General features: G+C 33.1%; 2 protein-coding genes across 2 annotated transcripts; both read left to right on the top strand.

Moving 5' to 3' along the window:
* Positions 1-1,309: 1,309 nt before the first annotated feature.
* Positions 1,310-15,694, top strand: LOC145306589 (uncharacterized). The gene is made up of 17 exons (XM_080148792.1): positions 1,310-1,463; positions 2,513-2,623; positions 3,078-3,146; positions 3,509-3,536; positions 4,070-4,150; positions 4,576-4,643; positions 5,268-5,307; positions 5,615-5,670; positions 5,837-5,896; positions 6,111-6,165; positions 7,004-7,106; positions 8,466-8,558; positions 9,271-9,333; positions 12,482-12,553; positions 13,738-13,828; positions 14,322-14,424; positions 14,894-15,694. Exons 1-17 carry the CDS (start codon positions 1,406-1,408, stop codon positions 15,048-15,050), a joined length of 1,308 nt encoding a protein of 435 aa, XP_080004918.1. The 5' UTR covers positions 1,310-1,405; the 3' UTR covers positions 15,051-15,694.
* LOC145306588 (uncharacterized) lies at positions 15,683-18,907 on the top strand. The gene is made up of 4 exons (XM_080148791.1): positions 15,683-15,749; positions 16,032-16,106; positions 16,264-16,717; positions 16,804-18,907. Exons 2-4 carry the CDS (start codon positions 16,044-16,046, stop codon positions 18,339-18,341), a joined length of 2,055 nt encoding a protein of 684 aa, XP_080004917.1. The 5' UTR covers positions 15,683-15,749; positions 16,032-16,043; the 3' UTR covers positions 18,342-18,907.
* The last annotated feature ends 91 nt before the right edge of the window (positions 18,908-18,998 follow it).

Below are 18,998 nucleotides of genomic sequence, written 5' to 3'. Positions count from 1 at the left end.
AGTGCAATACACAGGGAGGGGACATTGGGCTGTTTATTACACAAGTCCCCAAGGTTTTATAATAATGGTTTCTTATTCGTTGGCTTAACAACTTTAGCAACTTTGTTTGAATTTTGATTGTTTGGTTAATAAGCTGATTGTTAAAACGTTTCAACCACTAATTGTAATCTACTGGTGGGGTAATTTTGTGTGTCATTATTGGGGATGTATACCAATTTAACGGCCATTGTCTGATCCCTTCAGATCCCTGAGAAATACCATCGCCCCTTCCTTAAATAAAAAAGTAATATTTTCAGGTATAAAAATGGACTTTGGAGAGGAAGAGAATAATCCAGGGATAATCCTTATGAATTTAACATTAAATATTTTTTAATGGATATATCATTACTTGGATCTAACACCTGGACACTCATGTTCTCTAATAAAGTGAAACTTGCAGCGGACTAAAATAACGTTACCTTCCATTAAATCACTTTACCCCATCCCCTCCCCTCCTTCTGGCCAATAAATGAGTTCCATGTTAGCAACCTAAACTGAATTGACGAAGTCCGTACATCATTTAAAAAATGCAGATTTTTTTGCTTTTTTACATCAATTTTTTTTATGTTATAACTATCCTATTCATCTGATATTTGAAATGATGATTCCTATTACCACAAGGTACAATTTTATAAGTGAAGTATCTCTATAATCAATTCCTTAAAATGTAAGCATGTCTTTAAACAGTATCCTGTATTAAAGTTTTGAAACAAATTTGCTTACAATTTCGTTTAGAATTACGCCTTAATATTCTGCTAATTCAGTTCTGACACTCTACAAGTATTAATGTTTGCTTGCTCTATCATTTTCAGAGCTTCGGTTTTATGGATGTTGTCATTCTTGTTTTACTAAATTTGAAACATTTAAATAAGGATTATACATCTAGAGACATATGCCCTTAAAGGAAATGCTATCAATTCAAAAATAGATTATCATTAAAATAACAAGATCTGTGTCTGTCTGTCCGTTTGTTCTCAGTAACCACTGAGCCGATATGTTTTTTTTTAGTAGCTTCTCATAGGTCCTTGGAAGGTTTATAACTATTTTGGGTGTGATTAGTGTTACCACTACCCTCCCTAGAGAAATCGCCCATATTAAAAAATAAATTCCCCTCCCAATTATTTTTTACATTTTTAAAAAAAAACTAAAATTGGAATGGGGGCCTTGGTCGACAAACCCCCCCCCCCCCCCTCCCTACCTCAAGTGCCCCTAGAGACCACTTTAGTCTTTAGAAAGCTAATTATCCTTGTCTGAATATTGTTATTCATTTTGCATAAACCTTGCAGAAGCCTAATCTTACCAAACCTTATTAAGCTCCCCGGAAAAGTAAATTTGTTATGATAGCATTATGGTGTGTTAAGGTTTTATGTCCACATCAAAAGGAAAAATTATAATGGGAATAATTGTTTCTTTTGTTACAGCAGGCAATATTCTATTTTGATTAATCTATCCATCTATCAAACTATCTATCAATCCATCTTTTGATTCATCTTTTGTTAAGAAGATGATTAAAGTCCTTCCGCAGATTATGACGTCATACGATAGAATAGCCAATGAGAGGCCAGTATACACTTGAAATGACCAATGGCAAAATTTATGCTGGCCTCTCATTGACTATTCTATCGAAAGACGTCATAATCTGTGGAGGGACTTTAATCGTCTTCCTTGTTAAACCTATAAATCTATCTTTTAATTTATTTAAGGATACATGTTTTCAAAATTATCCTTATAATAAAGCAAAAGGATTTCTACGGCTGTGTTTACCAACCTCTAAACCGTTATGGTTCTCCTTTACAATACAGCTTCTCATATGTCCTGGGAAGGTTTATAATTATTTTGGGGGAGAGAACCAACTAGAATAAAATCCCCCCCCCCTCATAAAAAAATTATTTTACTTTTTCGTTTTAAATTTGAAACAAAAAATTGTTTGTTGAATTCAACCCAGCCACCTTTTTAAGTGCCCTTAGGGGCGAAGTCGGTAGTTATAAATAAAGTGAAACTAGAATAATCGTAAGTAAGGTTAGTAAATTTAAACTGGTCTTAGACTAATTGAAAGTATGAAATTTAGTCCCACTCCTGTTTCCAATTTCCTTCAAGTGATGAAAATTTACTTTTAATAATTTTGTATTCGCTCGTGGTCGGGGAGGTCAGAGGTTCGAATCTCGGCCTGACACTGCATCTTAACTAAAGAGTTTAAAAAGGGATCCTACTGCTGCTATGTCAGGTGCGTGACATAATAGTTAGATAAGTGGAAACTCATTACCATGCACAGTTATGACTTCTCAGATAAAGGTCGTGCAATTAAAGATTTGGCTGTCTGATAGGTGTTACTTAATCTAATAACCTGGGTATTTGGCTCCCCTTAGTTATCCTGGGTTTGTTAGACCTGAAAATTAAAAGTCATGAACAGCAGCCTTGCCCGTATGAAGTAATTAATAGGTAATCAATCATTTTGAATATATTAACTGCACAGGTACTGTTCTAACTGTAACAACCTTGCTGATGAAGCCCGAAGAACCCATACAAGCTGAAGGACCAAATTGTGAGACAGGGAAAAAATATAACTTTAAAGTTGATAAATGTGGTAAGCTACTAGGAATTTTAAAAGATATGGAAATTGTGAAACTCGTAAATTCGTAAAATTACTAATAAAATCCTTAAAAAACTACAACAATTTTTAAGTCCTTAATGTTGGGGCTACCTTAATTGCCCTTTTATAAGCGAATTCCCTAAATTCGTGGCCAAAGCTATTTTTAAAAAGAAAAAATACGCATCTTGACGCATGATGTCAAAACAATATTGCACAAATGAAAGAATAAAAAAAGGATTGTCCGTAGGTCTGTCGGTTGTGCTACAAAAAAAAAATACTAAAAATACAAAAATAAATGAGAAAGATTTTATGATTTTTTCTTAGATATACATATGTATTTCTATTCTTGATTTTAAAAATACCCTTTAAATATCCTTGTCTGTATTCCCATCCATGATTTCTGTGCTTTGCTACTTATAGATGTTATCATCCTTGTTTTTTTTTACAGAAGATCCATGTCCCACCGGTTTTGACTATGTAGTACCAGAAGGGAAGAATAATGATGAGGGTTCATGTGGTAAGTCTCAGAGATATAAAGGGATAAGACGATGGCCGATAATTGATGTACCTCCCCAATGACAATTATCAAAATTACCCTTTCTGTAGTTTACAATTTGTAGTAGACACGTTTGGACACTCAACTTAATGAACCAGCCAATTAAAATTCCCCAAAAGTCCCCAAAGTTTTTGATCCAATAAATAAGAAAATGTTATTATAAAACGTTGGGGACTAGTGCCCCATGTCCTCTTACTCCCTAGTCTTTGCCCTTTGCCTCTAGTGGCTTTTCTTCAGAGGGTTTTATAAAATAAAATAAAATTACAGACAGTTAGTTATAGTGAAGCTACGCTACTAAAGAATTAATCTTTATTTTTTTTTAGAATCAATTGATTATGATCCCTTTGAACAGTAAGTTAGTTCATAAGTTAGGCTAACCTATACAAGTTACACATGTTGGTTAGTTACTGTAACTGTCAGTAGCTACGCTCCTAGAGTCCTATGGGTACTTAAGAGGGGGGGGGGGGGTTGTGGGTGATAGGTGTAAGAAAAATGAAAAAAGTTAGGGTTGGATAATTTTTTCTGGAGGCGAGAGGTTGAACCACCTTCTCCAAAAATAATTGATTATTTTCCTAACACCTATAAGAAGCTTCACTGCAAAGGAGAACCATATTGGTTAATCGGTTAGCAAGATCCTTTGGTACAGACAGACACACAGAGATCCTGTTACTTTTATATAAACTATCAACTATACCACTTAATGGGGGGGGGGAAGGTTGAATTCGAATTGACAACTCAATTTTTATTCTAGATTTAAAGAGATTTTTTGGGGGGAGGGGGCGGGAGTCGACCATCCCATTTTTAATTTTTGTTTTAAAAAGAAAATTTTGATAACAAATTTAAAAATTAGGAAAAGATGTAACCCTGTATTTTTATATTTTTAGGGCGTGGACTACAGATGATAAACGATATTGGAAGGATAACATAATATTCTACTCATATGATCATAAAGATAGGATAGTTGAGTAAGTCCACTAGTTAGTAATCTTCAGGGATATAACAATGGACAATAAATTGATGTACAATATGATATCTTTTCAGTTACTAGAGGCAAAGATGTAACCTTCATGAAAATGAAGCTTCTCTGTAAAGTAGAACCATGTGGGTCCAGCGGTTAGCGAGATGTTAAGCTACAGATAGACACACAGACTAACATTATGATACTTCAGAAACCTGAGTTGGGATTAGAGGCTTGCGCGTGATTTGTGAGGAGAGTATAAACCTTTAGGGAATCGAAAAAGGGAAGGTAGAGATTAGGCAAATGGCCTAGAACACCCAAAGACACTTTTACACCATCCCTGGAAATTACATAAAATTCGGACCAGTAAATTTAGAGATTTTTAGCTTCATTCCCCAAAAAAATTTTCTTACTGCCATAATAATTTTCTAGGTATACAAAAGATGAAAAAAGAAAAGTTCGTGAAGCAATGGATACAATTCTTCTTAACTTGGAGCCAGGTATTATACTTATATAAATGGATACAATTCTTCTTAACTTGGAGCCAGGTATTATACTATATAAATGGATACAATTCTTCTTAACTTGGAGCCAGGAATTATACTTATATAAATGGATACAATTCTTCTCAACTTGGAGCCAGATATTATACTTATATAATGGATACAATTCTTCTCAACTTGGAGCCAGGTATTACACTTATATAAATAGATAAAATTCTTCTCAACTTGGAGCCAGGTATTACACTTATATAGATGGATACAATTCTTCTTAACTTGGAGCCAGGTATTACACTTATGTATATAAATGGATACAATTCTTCTCAACTTAGAGCCAGGTATTATACTTATATAAAACTAACTGGATGTTTATTTGTCATAGGTCTAAGCAAAGGAAGGTTTATAACTATTTTAGGCGAGGCTGGGTATCTCTACCATCTAAAGATAACTCGCCTTTGGAAAAAAAAGTACTCACCTAATTAAAAAAAAAATATAGTTGAATATGAAAGGGGGGGGGGGGCATCCCTCCACACTCAGACTAAAGGGGCAAAGCTGCTAGTATTAATATAATCCTTATCTATACAGTAGTTGTACTACCAAAAATCTAGATTATTCATGTTTCAGGATGCATTGACTTTGCTTGGAAAAAAGAAAGAAATCAGGAACTTTAAACTGAAATGCAATTCATTATATAGTATTCCAGTACTGTCAGATATTTAGGGTTCTAGCCAAGGCCATAATTCATTTAAAGGTGCTATTGAGTAGATCAAAAAAATTGTTATTGCCAATCAGAAGGTTAAGCAGTATAAGGATATATTTAACTTTTTTTTTCTTTTTCATTATTTATTTTGGAGAACATTTTTTTCTAGTTTTCTTATAATGTTGAATGTCAATTTTTTTTGTAAAACTGCTGATAAAAAAGTGAAATTCTAACATTTTTTAAGTATTTGTTTTAAATCTACTTTACAGGAGGACAAAAATCATATTCTCTTCAAAAAACAAGGATCTTTGTGTATGTCAGAAGTGGGTAAGTAAATTCACGACCCCAACAAAATACAAAACGTTATTATAAAACCTTGAGAACTAGTGTAATAAACAGCCCATTGTCCCCTATCTCTCTGCAAATATACCAAAAATAATTTGGCATACACTAACAGCGCTGCTTGTTCCATAATTGTTGCGAATTGTTTTAGGTAAAGATCTAGATGGTGAGAATGAAATATATCTTGGAACTGATTGCTTTCAAAATCAAGGTAGGAATATCTTTAGTGGTACAGTTACAGGGGGTTAATATTTTTTCTAAGGTAGCGTTATTGTACTCTTCAAAATCTGTTTTAAACCTTCCCAGGACCTATGGAGCTACATAGAAAAGGAGAACCATATAGGTTTAGCGAGAACTTTTGTACATACAGAAATCCTGTTACTTTAACATAAGGATACCTTACTCTAATGTTAAGCTTTAATTAGGAACTGTCCTCCATGAAGTGCTACACTCTCTGGGTGCTTACCATCAAATGAACAGGTAAATACTACAGGGAGGCTCCACTTTTCACTGCAAGTTATCATTTAAGGGCATTATGGCATCATTAATTTCACACAATGTGTTCCTCCCTCCCTCTTGAGTATAAGGTTAGACTTAACATCCTACAATTTAATTGTATGACCTTTGTCAGAAAGTCATAGCTGTGCATGTTAATGAGTTTCATCTTTTTACAGGGCAAGGCATTATCCCCACTATAACTATAGGTGCCTGTCCAGCCTGTTTCAATCTTATCATCTTTCATTTTAATATCCAAAGAAAGCTGTCTATAATAGAATGTGATAAATAACTATTAAAGTATGGCTTTAAAGCAAATAAATATCCCCTGGATTAGTCCCTGTTCTGAGCCATACTGAAAAAAATCATGTATCCTATCGTAATAAAGACATTTTTCAAATAATAATAAATATAAATCATGAAACTAATACAAAAGTCTAATTGGCATGTACCTCTGGCCCCTTGGGGCCAACTAAACAGGAATTAATCTTATCATTCTCATTTTACTAACCGCGGAAAGCTATGATATCTATGATATGATGCAATAAATTGTCCTGTTAGTTTATTGTATTTTTTTTCATACCAGACTGTTGGTTGTTTTTGGATGTATCAAAAGAAATCTTATCATTCTCATTTGAGGGGAAAGCTGTCTATAATATGATGCAATAAATTGTCTTGTTAGTTAATTGTATTTTTTTCAGACCAGACCGTTGGTTGTTTTTGGATGTATCAAAAGAAATCTTATCATTCTCATTTGAGGGGAAAGCTGTCTATGATATGATGCAATAAATAGTCCTGTTAGTTCATTGTATTTTTTTTTCAGACCAGACCGTTGGTTGTTTTTGGATGTATCAAAAGAAAACACAAGGCATATAACGCAGGAATTTACGATAAGAAATGCCTCCTTATTTGATATGTCTCTAAAGGTAAAGCGACTTGTGATACTTTGAAATTAAGCAGTGATGTAGGGATTTTGCTTTACACCATTGTGGATTGTTAAATCATTATCTGTCCTATCCTTTCATCCCTGAAAAGTGTTTTATAAAGCACATGTTTTTTTTAAAAATTTACAACCATCAATGTCTAGCTAAAGAATCTGTGTGACGAACAAACTTTTTCTAGTCATAATTACCATTTACAAACAAAAGACACTTATACAAATTAAAACTTGCTTATATACATACATAAAAATATAAAATGTAAGGTTTAATTATTTATTGGGTTTTTTAAGTTTTATGCATACAAAATATTTATTTTAACAATATTTCTAAGAATGACGTTTTAACAAGGTAATAATAATGGTATAACTGGTATAACTTCGCCCGAAAAAATGAAAAGAACAAAAAATTAAATATAAAATGTAATCAGGATCTTGGTGTATTTGTTGATCCAATAACCGCTGAACCGATATAGCTTTCCTTTACAATGTAGCTCCTCATAGGTCATAGGTTAATAACTATTTTTTAGGATTAGGTTACCCCCCCCCCCCCACCCCAATAAAAAAATAGTTTTTTTTTCACTAGTGAGACAGACAAGAACTAATCATGTATTTTAGTCCAGCTTTTTTTGACAGGATATAGCCTAACCTTCTAAGTCTGTATTTCATGTCTTACTACAACTGTAAGAATTTGAAATATTTGCAATAAAATTGTGGTAGTTGGACAGACTGTCACTTCCTAGAGCATGTTACGCTCCGAGACTCCCGATAAAACACGCAGGTGTTTAATCCCTACCCAGCACATTCCTCAGCAAACCCTTTTTCTTTTGTTGGCCGCCAGCTTAATGCGGTCAACCCTACCAGCCGCCCACGGGGGAAGGGATTGCCCCTCCCCCCTCATGTTCCAGCTAACAACCTACTCTTTTCTGGGGGACGCCAGCCTGCCCTTCTGCCTTTCACCTGGACTGCATTTCCCCATTCTCTCCACACCCATTTGCTACCTAACCCAATATCTGTAATCTGTTGTATATAAAGCGATTATTTTGTTATGTGTAGTTAGTTCTAAATAAATCTTCAAACTGTAACTACTTGGAGTATTTTATTGAAAGAATCATTAAGGCTAGGGGCTCTTTTGCCGTACTCACCAAATAGGGCTTGAACTGCTTCACCCCTATTACAAAATGATTTAAGTGAGGGTTATGTAAGTTTAAAGACTGCTCTCAGACCAATAAAAAATAAAAAGATTTAGTGGTACAATTTAAAGATTTTAGTCATTTGATAATACTAGTTTGCCAAGTTTCCTTTATACATATATAATAACATTTTGAGTAAAATAAAATCATTTTAGGTCCCATTTGATTTTTTTTCTATTATGATGTACACAGAGACAACTGGTGGGGAAAGAAAAGACAGTCATGGTAACAGAAAAACTTGCATGAAGGTCAGCAAAAATATATAATATTATACATATTTTTCGTACAATTAGATACCTCTAATTGTAACCCGCAATGGTGGGTCAATACGTTGAGCATCATCTATTTGTCAGGGAGATGTTTGTATCTCTTTCATAAAAACACCCTGTCATAACTAATGACGCCAACAATGGTTCCTACTGCTACTATGTCAGGTGGGCAACATTAATAGTTAGAGTAAGGGGACTGCCTTGACCCAAACAGGCGCAACTCATTACAATGCACAGTTAGGACTTCACAGACCGTGCAAATGAAGAGTTAGTTGTCTGATGGGTGTTACTCAACCTAATACCCCTGGAGTTTGGACAGAAATAGAGATATTTGCCTCCAATTAGTTATCCTGGGTTGTTGGACCTGGCATTTGAGTGTAATTGACAGCATCCCCGCCCGTATGAGGTAATTGATAAGGTACCTCATTTGTACTAATTTTAATTATATAAATTTGTAAGGTTTTCTGTTATTTTTTTAAGATCTTGCTAAATGCTGAACCTAGTGAGTGATTCACAGAAGGGAAGGTTCCAATAGGCCCTTGGGAAGTTTTAGACTTTCTCTTTTCCTGTCTCTAGATGCTAGGGGTATAATCAAAGCATAATTTTAGACATCCCTCATGAATGTTTAAATATCATCCCCTCTGCACTATTAATGGAATGGTTGGTCAATAATGTTTCTGTTTTTGTTAAGGTTAATGATTTGTACAGAGATGCTTTTACCAAAGATGGGGTACCACCTCTCACTCAAGCATATGTAGGTTTTGTTTTATATAGCTACAAGTCTTATTTAATTTACATATTTGATTACTTTCAATATCTAGCTAAACTGCTTTCTAGACTGGAGAAATATACGAAATAATTTGGGATCATAAAAAGAAAACGAAGTAGTCACAGTAGCTTTTGATTTTGGTTATTTTAGGTTATGTAAGATAAATGATAAAGATTGCCCCGCAGAGCAAGAACCCCCGGCACCGCAGGGGGTAGAATTATGAGAAAAGATACTGTTAAAATACGACGATTTCCGCTGCTTCGTTTACTTTCCATAATCCTAAATTTGTTATAAAGAAAAAGACTTTTTCACAGTGAGAAACATTATAATAATGGATATAGAATATGTGGATATAGTAGGAGATTCTCCCATACTTTGATAAAATGTTTATATCTTCTCCCCCCCCCACAGTGGGATTTTTGGTCATTTTTTAAATTTCCTCAATTTTGAGTTAAATGTCTCAGGGGCTAGTATTACCATTCAAAAGTTGCCATGCAACAGATTTTTTTATATACTACAAAATTAGGCAAAATACAGCCGTTTTGCTGAACGTGGTCAAAGGAATATTTTTAAAAAGTGAATTTTTTCATTAAAATCATCATACATTGCTTTTCCTACTTTTTCCTAGAGTAAATTGGTGTAAAAATCTGATTAAATGATATGTAACAATATTTCATTGATATATACAGATGTTTCTACTTTAAAATGCAAAGAAAAATAAGAAAAGTTGTCATAAATCTGTAATTTAAAATCCAAGAACACCTAATATTGCATCTTAAAATAACATGTATTTTTTACGTTTAAAGGTTTTTCTCACTTGGGGCTACGAGGTGCCAAAAGTTATTTAGGCCCTGACTAAATTCAAGTATTCATAATTCAAGATTAGTTCATAACTCTTGGCACCTCGTAGCCCCAAATGAGAAATCCAGCTTAGAAAATAGATACTGTGAAGTTGTATTAATATAAATTAAATACCATTATGAAGTCAAACTACTAAAAATTGATATAATTTAATAACACACATATTTAATCTTTAAAGGTTACCTTTCCGTTTTTAATAGTGAAGCTATTCTGTAAATGATACGTCCGTCTGTCGGTACATCTGTCCATTAGAAACATTATTAGGGAAAACGTGAATTTCTCGGCTGCTATTTAAAAGACTTTATTACAATACTAAGAAGCATCCAGATTATAATTTACTAAGTCCTTCAGTCTATCGGTAATGGTCTGACAACCAGTTGATTTATATTTGAACAAGGATGATAACATTCATAAAAGCAAAGCTCTGAAACTGGGTGACAGACGAACATTAACTCTTGTAGAGCGTGAATATGTAAAATATATATAAATAAGTCTTTTCAAAATTTTGCCTAAATTTGTTGCAAAAGTTCTTAAATATAAAATACAGTTTAAGGGTATACGGACATTGTTAGGAATTGATTATAGAGATGCTTCGCTTATAATATTGTACTTATAATACAAGTTAAAAATCAACATAAATGTATGGACATTCTGGTAATGATTATACGGTTGATACGCTTTCCAAATCGAACAGAACTATTACAGGAATCAATAGAACAATTGTAACATGCCTAAGTTAACGAAAAAGCTAACGTTTCGGACGCAGGGACGTACGGACTGACCCTAATTATAGAAAAGCTTCGCTGTAATTTTAGATAGACAGCTTTTTTTTGGAGGGGGGAGGGAGTAAAGATTTACCTCATTGATGGTAATCTACACTATATAAAACTAACGTCTGCGCCCCTAGCATCTAGGGTATTCGAAGGGATATAGAAGGGCAGAAAAATAGCTTAAAACAATACCCAGGCTTATTTATAAAAATGAAATAGCCTAAAACCACCCTATAAGAAGCTTCCCTCTAAAGAAGAATCATATCGGTTCAGTGGTGAGTGAGATCCTTCACTACACACAAAAAAAGCTTTATATCATAGGATATACTGAAAATATACATACAATAATTATTATGAATAGTTTTAGGAACAAAGCTGCTTAATTTTTATAAATGTGTGTATGTCTTCCTTTCTGTATTTCTGAAACATTTAAATTAGATTTGATTTATAAGCCACTATTTTTTATGTCAGTCCTTTAACTTTGTTTAAAATACTTTATTTATATTGTTCTTTCCTTTCATTCAATGGCCTTGGTTTCTAAATTTAATAGTAGTCCATAAATCTACATTCATTTACTGTAGGTATTACTTAAACTCTCCATCCAACTATAAAAATTTGAAAATAACAAGGATGACAACATCCATTAAAGCGAAGCTCTGAAACGGTTGGACAAACGAACATTAACACTTATAAATTGTCATAACTAAATAATCAGAACATAAATGTATAAAAGTTTAACAGTATTGTAAGTAAATTTGTTGAAAAACTGAATAATTACAGGATAATTTTTAAGGACAATGTAAAAGGGCTCGGCAGCCTGTATACCTCAGGCAAACCTTTTACAATTTTAAATATCAACTAAAGCGTCGAACCTGACCCAAGCATGACAATCCCTCTTATCAAAGATCTTTTAAAGTATCAAAATGGGTTAAAATTTACAGCTTAGTCACAGCTGATGCGCAGCTGCCGAGCCCTGTATACTATTTATTGAAAGCATATAATATGTATATTAATCATATATGTACACCTTAAAAACTCTCCAAAAGTTTTAATTGAGGTCTAAGTCGATGTTAAAAATTTTTTTCTTTTTAACAGAATAATATAAGAAATTTCGAATTTTTAACCATATGAGTAGATTAGTTCTAGGGACATTTTTCTTATTAAAATCACAATAATATGTATATAATATGTTATATTACATAAGCTATAACCTGTATATGAAAGGTTTTAACTTTATTTTTACATAGAATAAGCTTTTGTTGGTATTTGTGACTCATAAAGTTAAAAAATCCCCAAATTAGCCAAAAAACCCACTGTGCCCCCCCCCAAATAAAAATTATGACTACCTGATCCCTTCCCCTGAGTGCTTATTGATCAATAACTAAAGACTATATCAGCAACCTAAATGGACGACAAAAAGTTCTCCGTCACTATATTCATGTATTATTTAAAAATTCAAAAATATCGAATTATCCATCAATAAATTTTCCTATTTTATTTAGCAAGATATGTCCCCAGTTGATATAGTAGCTATATCAAAAAAGTACCAATGCAGTATCCTCCCAGAAGTTAAGGTAAAACACGCAGCCACGCGTCAGTTGCCTGTAAGCTAAAAGTAAATCAACCTACTACAATTTTTGAAATCAGATGAAAGTCTAAACCAGACCCAAATATGGCAATCCCACTTTCCAAAAAAAATTGTAAAGCATCCATACTGGTTTAAGTATGATACTTAGTCGCGACTGACGCGTGACTGGCGAGCCATGGTAAAAAAAGTGCAGCTAACATAGGATGTTTTAATAATTCCTCTAGATTTAGTTTATTTTTTGGTCAGAAACTTTAAAAATGTTTGTTTCACTCAAATAAAGAAGCTCTTCATAGTGCCTTTAAAAATGATAAATGCTAGGCCAATATACAGACTAAATTACCAATGGCAGGTCAGTATACATTTTAATTGACTTATGGTAGGCCAGTACGGCGTCATTTTTTATAGGCACTATAAAAAGCTTCACAAATAAACTAAAACTTAATTCTGCTCTAGAATGAAATATTTGCTCTTGTATATACAGGTTTGACTAAAACTATGTAGAAATAAAACAATATGTGAAATAATTTTTTTACCCCAGTGATATAGCTTGAATAAAGCTTGATTCTAAGAAAAAGAACGTAAATTACAAAAAAAATAATGGTTTATTGTTGATTTGAAAACAACCTGAAAATCAAATCTAAATTTTACAGATGAACAATGCAATTCTTCTGTAAGCTTTTTAAAAGCGAAATTTTTCTATGATTAGGGTCGGTCCGTCCTTCCGTACGTCTAGAACGGATAGCTTTTTTCTTTAATTTAGGTATTCTAGAATTTTCCTATCGATTTCAAACTTTGCTTGGGGATTCCTGTATATAGTTGTCTAAATTTAGAAAGCGTAGCAACTCTATCACCATTATCAGAAAGTCTGTACGTCCATTTGAAGCATTTTGATTTTTAACTTTTTGACAAAATTTTTTTGTATGATAGAATTAATTATTCTATATATCTGATTTTTGGAGCAATGATTCCTAGGACATCAAGTTACTATATCATAAGCGATGCATATCTATAATCAAGTCCTAAAAATGTAAGTTTGTCCTTTACCTACAATTTTCTTACAACTTCAATTCTGCTTAATCAGTTCTGACACTTTACAAATGTTAAAGATTGTTTGTCATACTATTTCAGAGCTTCGCTTTTAGGAATTTTAACATCTTTGATTTTTTTTAGAGAGACTATATGGAGTATACTTTGAAAATGTTGGAAGTAATGGAGAGTCACTGTCCTTGTATTGATTCAGATGTTTCCGATGATGATTGTAGTTAGTATTTTAATCAGGGATCTAAGGAGATAAGACAATGGCCGATGAATTGATGTACATCAAAACTTTGGAGACTAGATTAAAAAAAACAGCCGAATGTCCCTCTCTCCCTGATTCTAATGTTATATTTTTGTTGCACTACTTTAAAATCTTTTCTTTACCTAGTTCATTATCACGTTTAAAACATTTGAAAATCCGAGCAAAAACACCAAAGATAGGTGGGGGAAATGTGAGAAATATAAAAATTGCAGTCCGACCGCCATGGATGTTTTAAAGCTAATTATGCTCAATAATGATGGGAATGTTGACAAGAAGATCCAGCATTCTATATTAAATAGTAGTTGAGTAAATCACTTTTCCCCCATAGCGTTACGGACTGACTGACGGACGGAAAGACAGACATAGTGAATAATAGAGCAGCTTTGCTACTAAATAAGATAGGATAAACAAATTTAAATTATTATAATCATGGATTAAATTATTCTTCCTACAGGTTATGATTGTGAAACCATCAGGTTTGAGATCCATGCAATTCTTACAGACTTGGAATTGGAGATGACTGATGTCTTCAATGGAAATGCAAATGCTGACCTCAGGCAAGGATGCAGAGCTTTGATAGGTTTCTAAATTTTTTTTTCTCATGTAGGTAATTTTTTTTCTAGTGTTGATTTATCTTCGGAGGGTAGAAATAACCTCCCCAAAAATTGTTATTATCCTGTCCAGGACCCTTGACAAGCTAATTTGGAAAAATAGAATCATATCGGTTCAGCGGTTAGTAAGATCATTTGGTACACATAGACAGACAGACACAAAGACATTCTGTTACTTTTATATAAGGATAGACAAAGCATACATAAGCTAAAATTTGTGCTATTACTCATAGAAACCAAGTCAAAATCGTTGATTTATAATTTTTTACATGAGAGTGTAGCATCTCTTCGTATAAGGTAAATATATAGATCTGTAATATTAAACCTAAAGTCAAACAATCATAAGCTATTTTATCATTGGTCTTATTGTAAAAGTTCCAACCCCAATAATCTGCTCTACCATTATCTGAATTAGGGACAAATATTGTGAATTAAATGAAAAATGTGAGAACATGATAGTTGATTACAAAGAAAATCTCCGAAGTTGGTTTAACCAAGAGAGGATTGTGGATAAAGGAATCAAATTTGAAAGCCCGGAATGTCAAAGAAGAAGAAATGTTATATTTGATTAATATTATCGTGCAACAAGGACATCTTCATTTATAAGTAGCTCAGACTTATGGACTTGTGCCAATTTGATACAAGTTGCTTGAACAGATTTTTGTCACCCCCTTACGATTTTGACACACACCCCTTATGTAAAAACGAAGCGGTTGTTATTTTAATTAAGGGGGGGTGGGGGGGGGGGTGGATACAATCTTCTTCTTCTACATAATCAACATTCACAAAAGTCCAAAAAGTTAATGAAAACCACGAAATGCAAAATTTTTTTAACACCCCTCTTAAATTTAAAGGGATTGTGATTTTTACATTGACACCACCTTTCGCTGTTTTAGGGGAGAAGGGGGAGGGTTGTGTATAGGGTTTTGACACCCAAAGGGTTCTACCTTTTTATAGCTTCAATTTTTTGCTTATTTGGTGATTAGCCTTTTTTATTTATGTTAATATCTATTATTTTTCTTTCTTTGTCAATTCTCTTTTGTCTTTATGTTGTTGGTTAAACAAGTTTAGATAATTTTTTTTTATCAATTTCTACCCCTCTTTTATTGACACATTTATTATTTTTCTTTAAGTCCCTTTTCCAACTTTCCTTTTTCTTAAAATGTATTAATATTGAGCATAAATATATTTATTACAATACATTTACATTTAGCTTTTCAGATTATAATGGTTGTTTATTAAAACTTCATCTAGTTTATTGTTTAAGAAAGGTAAGAAATTGATATTTATCTTCTTTTTATCCCTAAAAGATCGGAGAAGATTTTTTTCCAGTATGGCTTTGAGACCGATTAATATCCGCTGGAGTAGAACCGGTTTACAGCCATAGTGAAAAATCATGTATTGCATCATATTACACACAATTTTCCACGAATATTAAAATGAAAATTATAGAATTAATACCAGTTTTGTAAGCCTGGGCATTTGGCCGCTTGGGGCTAATTATAATCTTTCATTTTAATATCCGATGCGATAAATAACTATTTTGTTTTTAGATCTAACTAGACATGAATTTGAGAGTTCTTGTCGCCTTTGGGCTGCTTTCTATTCTTATAATTGGGTCTTGCCAGGTATGTGTAGAAATAGAACTTAAAAGGCCCCAATTTAGCTTTTTCAAAAAAAATATTGAGCTATTTAATGGATGTAAGTTGGAAGTGTACGGAAATCAAGCATTATTAAATGTTTATAAATGATGCAAATAAAATTAATAAACATAAACTTGTTTAGGCTGAAGAAGGAAAGTGTAACTTAAATGAGACTGTTACACTAAACAATGAAACAGACTCGGAGTATTCAGAATTCACCAAACATATCAACTACACTGGATATCTTGATTCAGAGGGAAAGCCATGTGAAAATGGTACTCTTAACTGGGGACATGGTGTTACCTATAAAGGTGATTTTAAAGATGGAGTACGCCATGGAAATGGCACCACAACATGGAATGGTGCAGCAGAGTATCACGGTGAATGGTTCAATGATACTATGCTAGGAATAGGACAAATGTCAACTGGTGATGCACATTTCAAAGGAACCTTTAGAAATGGTGCTTTGTATGGCAATGGAAGTGTTGACTTTAAAAACGGCTTTAGAAAAGGTGATGTCTATGAAGGTCATTTTGTTGCAGGTTACATGCAGAACTACGGAATGTACTCATATTCTGATGGAAGAAATTACAAAGGTAGCAATTTAACTATTAATTTTTCTAAATAATAAGCAAGGGAAGACGACATTTTGAATATTTAGTAAAACTAAACTTATTTTCAGGTGATTTCTTGCTAAGTACTAAACATGGAGTGGGAAACCTAACTTGGTTAGAGGGCTTCACATATGTAGGGAAATGGGAAAATGGAAAGATGACTGGCAACGGAACATTAGTATTTGATTTCTTTGCAGGCAAACAAGATTTTACATTAAAAGGAAAATTTAAATCTAGCAAAGTTGATGGAAAACAGTTATTTAGCCAGAGCAGATGTTGCACTAATTATACTGACGCCAGATGTTTTCTATTGTATGATGATGGTACATTGTACCATGGAGAATGCCTGGAAGACCGCCCCCATGGCTATGGTAGGATTATATATGAAAGACATCCTGACCAGGATACTTTTAAGTATATTGGGAATTGGAAACTAGGCAAGAAAGATGGTCAAGGTCTGTTATATTACACTGACAAGAAAATATTCCTTGGCTACTTTGTTGGTGATTCCATTGAAGAAGAAGGAATGATGATGGCGGATGGTACCTGCTTTAACGTTAGATATAATGATGGTGAAGAATTAAGCAGACTTCCTATAACCAACCAGCTGGATTGTAATAAACTAATCTTTGGTGAAAAAGAAACAGTCTTTCCTTTTAATGATGTCTGTGCTAGTGACACTCTTGATGATATAAAGAATATAAATGAATTGCTAAGCACCAAAGACGTAAATGATTACAAAATAATAGAATATGACATAGATTATTGCAACAAGTTACATGGAAAGTATTGTAACAATGAAACGTTTTACTATGGCAATGTCATTGGTGGTACCCTAGATACCGGAAAATTAGAAAGAAATGGAACTGGTTACCTAAAGTTTTATAATGGAAGCATTTACTATGGGAATTTCAAACATGACCAAATGCATGGAAGAGGAGTCATGTACTATCCAAACAATACAATAGTTTCTGGACTTTTCAATTTCAATAAATTCCAGAGTGGAATAATTTTTTACCCAAATAAGATTGTAAAGGCCAGTCAGGAGATTTCACCATCTGAATTTATGGTCTTTAATTTTGATATAAATAATGGAATTGTTGAATGCAACCACAGAAAATTAGATAACAAAAGAAATGACTGCTTTTATGAGCAACCCGTAAAGAGAAAAGATAATATCATCCATTCTTACAAAGAACCAGGCGCTGTTGGATTTGGATTTGTACATACATACAATGTTGATGAATACAGTGAAGCATATACTGGCCAATTTTCTGGAAATAAGCATAGTGGATGGGGATTATTATGGAAAGAATATGATCCCATTCTCATTGGAAATTTTAAGAATAATCACTTTAAAAGTGGAATAAGGATAACTCATACCTCAGAAAAGACTAAAGCTGTGTCAATTGGATTCTGGGAACTGGGAAGATTGCACGGACCAGGATTGTCAATCTACCCAGACAGGACAATAATTGGAGAATTCATTGTAATCAGAAATGAAAAGCACATTGAACCCAGAATTATGTATTTGTCACAAAACAACAGAAAATTTCTTGAAAGTATAAATGTAAAAATCCCTGAAAATATCATAACAGACAATTAAAACACCAATTACTATAACTTGATCATTATGCCCTTGAACCACCTACAAACTAGTTAGTCCAAACCCAGGGACAATCTACAAACTCACATATCCTAATCACATACTAAATAAGAAATCAATTTAAACTATGTTTGTACTTGTTAAATATGAAAGTTACATTTTTCCATCTCTATAACTTTTCAGTCACTAATAAATACTTACAAAATTTCATTCATAAGCTTTTACAAGTGCATATAACAATGCAGATCTTTTAAAGTAAAAAAAAGATTAGCCAAACTAGACTAGAGTTAATTAGCAAAGATTTTTTATTAAGACCCCAACAAACAAAAATTATTACACCTAAAATGTGTTAAACAGTAACAAAATCTGAGTATTTTTTATCTAATTACTTAAAAATGCTGACCATAAGAATAAAGCTTTTAAAAATTTTAAAAGATTGTTTAGCTTTAAAACTTATTTCGGGTATAGTCCCATTTGTGACAACACCTCTTAAGGGGCGTTTCGACGTATTTTCACAGTAGTTTTTAGTTATTTTAGGTTAGGTTAGGTGATTGAACCACAGGGTTAGGCAATTGGTTCCGCAGAGTTATAGCCCCCCGCTTTGGCTAGAAATAGAAGAAAATATACTGTGAAATTACGACGAAACGCCCCATAAAA

The sequence above is a fragment of the Acartia tonsa genome, chromosome 14 (assembly GCF_053477335.1).
Source record: "Acartia tonsa isolate MP-2025a chromosome 14, ASM5347733v1, whole genome shotgun sequence".
In the NCBI taxonomy this organism is placed as follows: domain Eukaryota; kingdom Metazoa; phylum Arthropoda; class Copepoda; order Calanoida; family Acartiidae; genus Acartia; species Acartia tonsa.
The sequence above is the reverse complement of the archived record's forward strand: the minus strand, read 5'-3'. Positions and strand labels throughout refer to the sequence as shown.